Source organism: Ptychodera flava, chromosome 22 (assembly GCF_041260155.1).
Source record: "Ptychodera flava strain L36383 chromosome 22, AS_Pfla_20210202, whole genome shotgun sequence".
In the NCBI taxonomy this organism is placed as follows: domain Eukaryota; kingdom Metazoa; phylum Hemichordata; class Enteropneusta; family Ptychoderidae; genus Ptychodera; species Ptychodera flava.
Genome location: NC_091949.1, coordinates 7,452,361 through 7,461,021, shown reverse-complemented (window position 1 = coordinate 7,461,021; position 8,661 = coordinate 7,452,361). Strand labels below are relative to the sequence as shown.

At 37.5% G+C, this 8,661-nt stretch overlaps 1 protein-coding gene across 1 annotated transcript; it reads left to right on the top strand.

Moving 5' to 3' along the window:
* The first annotated feature begins 31 nt into the window (after window positions 1–31).
* Window positions 32–6,199, top strand: LOC139122572 (cilia- and flagella-associated protein 299-like). Its single transcript, XM_070688113.1, has 5 exons — window positions 32–197; window positions 1,082–1,212; window positions 2,567–2,800; window positions 3,912–4,041; window positions 5,767–6,199. Exons 1-5 carry the CDS (start codon window positions 87–89, stop codon window positions 5,863–5,865), a joined length of 705 nt encoding a protein of 234 aa, XP_070544214.1. The 5' UTR covers window positions 32–86; the 3' UTR covers window positions 5,866–6,199.
* Window positions 6,200–8,661: the final 2,462 nt, after the last annotated feature.

Below are 8,661 nucleotides of genomic sequence, written 5' to 3'. Positions count from 1 at the left end.
CTATGAATTAATAGTGGTGTTATATTTTCCTAGCGGCAGTACATAATTTGGAAAGAGTGTGTTCTCACACCACAATAACAACCAACATGGCGGACGAAGAAGCCACGGCTGGAAGTGACAATATCGTCACCGAATTTAACACATACGAAGATTTTCTCGATTCGCAGATAACGTCGCTTGATTTATACTATCTTGAGGTAGGTTAGGACATAACAGAAGTGCATTACGTTGAACGATGTGTCCATACACTTCGCGGAAACTCAATGACAAAGACAGACTACAACCACGGTCCCTCCACAAACATGACATGCTACAACTAAATCAGCTAATGTGCATGCCGTGGTACAGTATCACTGTTTGTGCGGGGTAGGGACTGTGTGTAGCTGCAAAATTGTAGCGCTACGGTGAGGCGGTCGGTGATTTTTGGTTTTTGCGACTTCGCTCAGCTACTGGTGAGCGAAGTCGCAAAACGAAAAATCACCGACCGCCTCACCGTAGCGCTACAATTTTGCAGCTAGGACTGTGTGCAGGGATAGGGCGAAATCCCCTCTGCCATTGCAGTTCTCGGAGAGTAATTAGTCGGAACCTTGCCACTCATATAATTACATGTAGAGAGAACGAGAAACTGGTTTGATTAACATGCTTACTCCATGTTGGGTCGACCCTGATTTCTAAAGTTCTGCACACGAAACTTCTTCCCAGTGTTCATAACTTCATACACATGCACGGAAGGCACAGCTGTACCTCCGCAATCCGAGTGTACTGTGACTGTAAATGTTAAATAAGTTTCTGTTTTTAAGCAACTGGGCATAGGTATGTGTTGTTTCCAGGTAGACCTCCACGTAACAGAATACAGACAAGCACGCAGAGTTACATTGGTTCATATGCTAAGCTGTGATCCTAACAAGTGTTACAATTCACAAGGTTCTGCCATAATTTATAGTTTAGTACCACAAACCCAAAACCTTGTGGTTGACAGAACTTACAACGCATTGCAAGGATCTCGACTGAGTAAAATAGAGAAAGAAACCTTCATGATAATATTGATCATAGATTGTTCTCTTTTTGTGTTCGTTCAAAGGATGAAGAGCTGGCAAGGCAACTTGTAGAGCTTGGTTATCGAGGCAGTGGTGAAGTGTTGAAGAGAGAGGAATTTGAAGCAAGAAAAGCCGCTGCAGAGGCAAGCAGACTCTCCAAGAGAAGCCAACAGAAGTATGTACAGTATAAACTTAGACCTTGACACTGGCCCTGGCTCACCAGCATGCTGCAGTCAATCTCTGCCATACACTGATTGTGCCCCCCAGTGGTATGATCAAGCAAGGACTACAGGCATTGCTGTAGCAACACCAACTCCCTGAGCCAGGCTGCAATATGCTAAAATTGTCCATCACATGAAAGGACCACACTGTGTTGTTGACAAGAGAATGTGAAAGAGTAGAGTACAACCTGCATTCAGAGTACTAACAGCAGAAATTTCAAAGTGTGTTAGATTATTAACTCTGTAAAAATCCTAAACCAAAATTTTATGTATAATAATTATGTTGCATCTTGCAATTTTGGGAGTTATATAAACTTGTTAGGTGACACAATGGTTTCAAAAGTTCAGAATGCTTAGTTTGGCAGCTTAGAAAAAACTCTGAGAAAAAATTTGTAATCTTATCACCCATATCTTTGCTCTACATCACTTCTGCAAGCAAGTTTTAAAATGGCTAAGCCCTATCTGACAGGTAAAAGTGTTTTCAGCTCGTGTATCAGTGATTTTGTTAAGGGCAGTAAGCAGGTAAATGTTACCGGGGTTCCTGGTCTTTTTACCGAGGTTCCCCTTGTTATATCAATATAATCAAATAGGGGGACAGCAGCAATGTTACTGGGGTTCCAAAATCATTTACCAATATTCCCCAACCTTAGCAAAAACACTGTGTATGAAATAAAACATTGTTAATTTCCCATCAGCCAATTAGCCTATATCATCATATAATGTGACCAAATTATAAGTGTTTGCTTCCAATGGAATAATTCCACATGGGTAGATAACATCCATATTTGAAATATAAACACACAAACAAAGGTTGTCAGAGATAGGTAGTGCTTAGATACCAGTAAACAATTTTTGAAATCAATACCATAGCTGCCCCGTCTGAATTCCCTTGAATCAAGAGTTGATAAATTCATTTATGTTGTTCTGGTAGAGCAATACAACATATAACATCCATAGTGGTCCCATGATGTCAGGTCATACATGCTCATATATCATCCAGATATTCGTACTTTAACTAATAACCACAGTACTGGTGCACTGGACCAATGAATATAATTGTATTTTTGACATGATTGCACTCAAAATAAGCCATAGAAGATGAATTACTTGCACATCCATATTGGGTGATGAAAAATCTGCAAGATGTGAAAAAGTTTTAAAAATGTCTCTCAAAGTGGCAATTTAATTTGTATTCTTGGACCATGACCATCACATTATTTACTTACGTGTACCCCTGATTTTACATACACTTTTGAAACTTGACTTCCACTGAGTCTCTAACACATACCATTTGTCTTATTTTTTCAGAACACTAGCCAGCTCAGGCAAAGATCTCAAGAATGCCTTCTTAAGAGCATTGGCCCAGAGAGAGGAGGCTAACAGAAGTGGTAAAATGACAACCATAATATTCATCCGGGATAAAAACTCGAGGGGGCAGGAGATTTCTGGTTACATAGACTATGCACACAGACTGAAGACAGAGGACTTTGAGCCGTATTTCTCAGGTAGAAAGAGACTTCTTCCAAGGCCATCAGATCTTAGGTATGTATATTACAGCAATGGGCTACTGAAAAGTGATAGCTTTCTATTTATCCATGTGTCACAGAAGTCATTAGAACATGACATATCAATGTATAGGCACACATTTATGTCTTCATATTCATATTTCCTTAAAGGTATACTGTCACCTGTTCCAATTTTGCCGCAGTTACCATGAAAGAGAAAATCTAACCAATCACAGATTTTAAGCGGGTGGCCGCTTTTTAAAAACAGCGCCCTCACATGGGCATTTTTATTTCACGGAACGCCCCTTTGACCATATATGGGCATATTTAGATTACAGGTGACTGTATACCTTTAATTGCCCATCCCCTTTACCATTACCATAGGGTTTCAACTCATTGATCAGGCAGATTTTATAATCACTGTTTTACATAACTGTTTTTTACTTCAAGTGTGTATGCGGTGTCCAAAATAATGAATATGAAACTCATCTTCAAAACAGTTTTGCTGTTTTCATTTCCCAGAGATTTATGCAAAATTGCAACTAAAGCAGTGAAGATGCACATGTACAAATAGGGAAATCACATTTAAAGAAGTAGCATTGCTTGCATTTTGATGTATCACAATCACTTGTGACTCCATCGAAGATTTTGTACCTCTTTTTGTTTCAGAGCGCATTCTTTATTGCATTAGTATTGTACATGCTCTTAAGTGACATCTTAACACTTTTAAAAAAGAAAATACAGTCATTATTTGACATTGCATTTGTGTGCAGACTTCACCAAATAAAAGGCTAATGATGTTTTCAGATAAATTTGCACGTCGATTGCCCACTATATTTCAATTTCCCAAGATTGTTATATACGCATGTCTCTTGCATGCATGTAGTCTGTTTTACCGCATATATAATGAGTGGCTTTCTATACTGGGTGAGCATATTTAGTAGCACTCTTATGGAGCATGTCTGTCTTAAAATTAGAAACGGTTGTAGGCTGCACACTTAAATCATTCATTTTTCTCCATGTTGCATGATCAATCCATAATTTTAGGGTCAAATGTTGATGGTGACATCAACATAAGATTGTAAAGCAATGTGAACTTGAAGTGAAATGATTACACTTTACATGTATTATAATTCTGTCTATTTCAGTTTTTACAACTGGGAAACACAGTCATCAACGTCAAATCCAACACCAAATTATCAAGTGATAGCAGAAAATGCATCTGGTTTACTATTTAAAAATAAGAGAGATCGTAAGATCCTGAATGTGGATCCAAAGGTAAGGACAGATACAATCCTCAACCTGTTTGACCCAATTCCCTGTGAACAGGTCCACATTTGCCTTTGATAACAATAGGTTCAGACCAAACCGTAGCGGTAAAAGGGTTAAAGGGCTAGTAGCTGTAACTTTTGATTCCCTCCTCCCCCCCCTCCCCCCACTGTTTTTGATGTCCACTACAGTTTCTTGTTCTACTCCCAAAAAGTGTATGGAGATTCACAGTGTTGAACTTTACAACTCTAGACTGTACATATGTTAACTGCATTGGTATTGTTGACATGTGAATTCTGATTTAGACTAGAATGGAAAGGCAATAACTTCTTTTTACACATAGAGACACTATGTTAACGAGGTAAATAGTTTGGGTTTCAACATACCTTGGGCGAGTAGAACATGTAACAAAATTTGCAGTTGACATACAAAACAAAAATAGTCAAAAAATCAAAAGTTATAGCTACTGGCCCTTTAACAATTAAATTGCAATATATTTGTACTTATTGACAAACTCAGTCCCTCAGTAATTTAAGAACCATATACCATAGACTCTCAAGTTGTTTCTTTTTCACTTACTAATATCCATGTACAAATAGGAATCTTGTGGTTCTCCTAATCTACTATTTTTTGGCACCAATGTGTGATTGGCTACAACTATGAGGTTATTACGAAAATACCGCAAAGGATGCACAAGGACATTGGCGCAGCGTATCGCCCTCCGCTTCGCGTCGGGCGATGCGCGGCGCCAATGTCCGAGTGCATCCTTTGCGGTATTTTCGTAATAACCTTATTATTATACATCTTACATTCCTGATCGGGGCATCAAAATGTCGGAGTAGTGACCGTTTTCGTGCAATGTCAACAATTTTTCTTCCGATTTTATCGCGCCAGTGTGGAACGCTACCTCAGACGCACTTCTGCAAGTTTTGGAGTGTGTGCACTACACACATACGTACCTACAGAGCGCGCGCGAGACTTGTTCTGGCACTCGTCCAAGGGGTCCCTTGAAACCAGTGAGTGAACGCACAGATACAGCCGCAGGGAATGGGGCGCCTTGAAACTGTACGTGTTACGGAACGGGCGCGCGTTCCGTACGGCTTTTTTAGCGCACGCTAAATTCTATTGTTCTCGATGGTAGATGTATAATAATGAATGTTATCCTTTTTGCTGAAAAATTACAAGAATCATATAGCACTTTGAATCTTGATGGCATTTGAGAAAAGACAGGTGAAGCGTTCATTTGCTAGGTCATGGTTGTAAGAAAATATTAGCAACTTCCTGAAAATGTCAATTTTTGAAACTGAGTATCAGTAATATTGTAAAGCATGAACAAACAGGGCTGAATTATTCCACTCTGGTCACTTGTACTATAGATTAAATGTCAGGTTTTCACCATCCGTATATGTTGTGTCTGTATATGTGAGGATGATTAGTAGGGCAAATTAATTAACCCTCCTACTACACCAAAAATCTCTTTACTGTCTTTTATGGCAAAGTTTATCTTTTAGTAGTTGTATTGGGGGGGGGGGTATAAAAATTGGTTCCGTCCCAGTCATAAATAAATTCCAGACTTAAAGTGGTAAACAAACCTTGCTTGCCTTAATGAAAGTCTGGCATTTCATCTTGGATGCCACTTTCATACAGACAGATTTTGCATTTTACATTATCATCTATCACATTACTGTGTTAACTTTATTAATGAGTATTTCTCATCATATTTTGCATTTCTAGGCAAGCACACCTGGTGACAACTCAACCAGGACTGTATTAGAGTGTCCGCAGTATACCCAGGTGGTTATATATGATCACATCACCAGGAGAAAAACATAAGAATTTTACAGATCCAGAAACGTAAACCAAGGAGTATGGTTACAACAGCCTGACATGCATTACCTTTGTATATATGTGAACTCTGTACATTTCAGTTTTTTCCAGTCTTTAGTTTTGACCATGGCAGAATAAAATGTAAATGAAAAAGGTCAGACACGCTATAACAATATTAGACTCTCTTGACATTATGACCTGTGAAGATTTAGGCATTACATGTATGATAATGTACAAACAAAATGTAAAACTATGTAATTTTGGGTGGGATTAAATGCAAATGAGGGATGACACCATAGAAAAATAAACAGTATTCTAAGAAAAAAGCCACATTTCAAAATGGTATGGTAGTTTTTGCTCATCTGTGGGCTTGGTTCTCATAGGCGGTATGCATATGTCATGGATGTGGTTGTGTGTTTGTGTTTGTTTATCTGTAACAAAATTTTTGCTCTCTTAACACATGTTTTAGAGGTTGAAGTTGATGTATGTGTATCCGGTAGGGATATTTGTAGACTAACTCAAATGTTATCCCAGGAAAAACATTTAAAAAGTAGAGGAGTACTCTCTTCTGTCCTGGAGTCCACAATATCTAAGAACTACACTTGCCTGAATTATGCACTCAAGTTTTTGTGTAATTTGAGATTTTGGCTAGCCTCAAGAAACATGGGCTATCTTTAATTAAAATCCTATGCACCTCAAAAATTGAAAGGCTTAAAAAGGCGCCCTTCTCAATCCCTGGTTCTCGCATTAGCGAATGTGTCAACAGCCCATTAACAGTTTGTCATTCTTTTGTTTTCCAATGAATATTTTATCAAGGAAATAATATTTATATTAGATAAATCTGATAATTGAGTGGGGGCTTTAAAGCTTTTGTTCAAACTTTCAATAAGGAAACTATAAACCATTCCCTTTTAAAATCAAGAATAAGAAACTAGGGTCACATTGCAAAATTGAGTACTAAAACAAATTACCTAATATTAATCGACTCTTGAAATTCAAAATAGCCCCCATCTTGATGTTCACTCTAAATTGAATTTTTGATTGTCATAAAAATAAGGTGGTGAACACTTTAGTTACCCAGTGATCTTCAAGATGAGCCCCAACAAGTGGTAGAGTGAAAAAAAATTGCAAACGTTTGAATATCTGTCCCAACACATATTACACCAAAGGCTCAGCTGTAGACCAAAATGTGTAGTATCAATATTTATGAGAAATGAAATCAATTAACACTCTGCTGCACTCCTAACGTTGGTGGCGCTCCAGGAAAGGGAAACTCTGCTAGTTTCTTAGAATAACCAGTGAGATGTCTGTTTCTGTTTCACCGCAAAGGGATAAAATAAACATGAAAATTTCTGCCATTATAATATTTCCACAGATTTTCCGGCAGAGATGCCATAACGTTAGAATGCTTCACTTGAAGTCCGCAATCTTGTGGATATTCATGATGAATACAACGATTTAACGACACGGACTTTAGCATTACTTTAAGATTATCGATACCCCTACAATGATGTTGTACATTGTACTTTTGTAATCTCTGGTCTTCATTTTTACGAATATGCCACACACGTCATACTTATAGCAAGTTCTGGCACTGACGAAAGCATCTCGTATAGCGCCCTCAATGTTTTGAGTGCAAGATTGCCCAATACATGTCGAGAATCAGGAGAACAGATGTCATTGACCATAGTTACACTCTCAACTCATTACATGTAAGCCCCAGTGTGTTTATTATTGGGATGGAACTACTTTCATTTGCAAAATTTATACAAGGACAACTCCAGTTGTAAACGTCTGTCCAGAAAAGAGACATGCCCGCACTGGTATATCACCACGATTCCCAAAGTGAAGAGTTGGTGATTTTACTGTGATTGTAGCATATGTTCCCGCGTTATCGTTATATTTTAATTATTTGTTTCCATCATAAAGCTTGTACAATGTTTGTTTACATATATTATTGTTCTAGAGGAAAATTCGTACCTTACAGTTATTTTTATTGCACGATACGTGGTTCTCTACAATCCTATTTAAAATTACAGCTGTATTTTTTGCAAAGGCAAAATGCTTTCAGTAATTGTTAAATCCATGAGTCATATAAATACAACGAAGGTAGGTTTTTAATACATCGTACTATATCACCGCTTTGAGTCATGGCAGTTTACGTGCACTGTCGTTTCACGAATGGACCCATGAAGAAAATACAATACTTTGCAAGGGAGATGATCAAATTGATCAGTCTAATCAACAAATAAAGAATGATGATGATGATGATGATAATGTGTATAACCTTATACAATGATATATCAAACAGATATTTGTATATCTAATTAGCAAAGAACTGACCTGCTGTAAAACATTTCCAAGCCTTTTGCAATTTAAAAAAAAAAAACGTTCGTAGGCAAATTACACATTTACATTTTTCATGGGTTTCAATTTTCCACCTTGAAAAGGTTTGGGCCATTAGATAGGACATTTTGTATTATTTTGAAATTAAACTCTGCATGCTTTCTGTCGTACGTCAGTCTAATTGTTTGATTAGTCCAGATTTTATTCCATTTGGAAAGGAGTGTAAATTAAATGAATTGATTGCTGAAGTCTCCACAATAGGAAGGTAGGATGCGTTTTGATACGAGGACTGAATGGAATAATTGTGAAATTGATTTTAAAAGATTTTGTGGGACATAATTTTTTTCGCCCTGAGAACGTTGAATGAAATCAATCCATGTTCCTGCAAGAATACTTTTGCAATTGGTTGGCATTTCTGTTTTAATTATAGTTATTTCAGAATTCTGATTTCTTTTT

Excerpts from the sequence above, each read along its gene's own strand:
- LOC139122572 (XM_070688113.1), top strand. The coding sequence starts at position 87 with ATGGCGGACGAAGAAGCCACGGCTGGAAGTGACAATATCGTCACCGAA. Across the intron at positions 198-1,081 it reads TTGATTTATACTATCTTGAG|GATGAAGAGCTGGCAAGGCA; the intron begins GTAGGTTAGGAC and ends GTTCGTTCAAAG. Across the intron at positions 2,801-3,911 it reads CCAAGGCCATCAGATCTTAG|TTTTTACAACTGGGAAACAC; the intron begins GTATGTATATTA and ends TGTCTATTTCAG.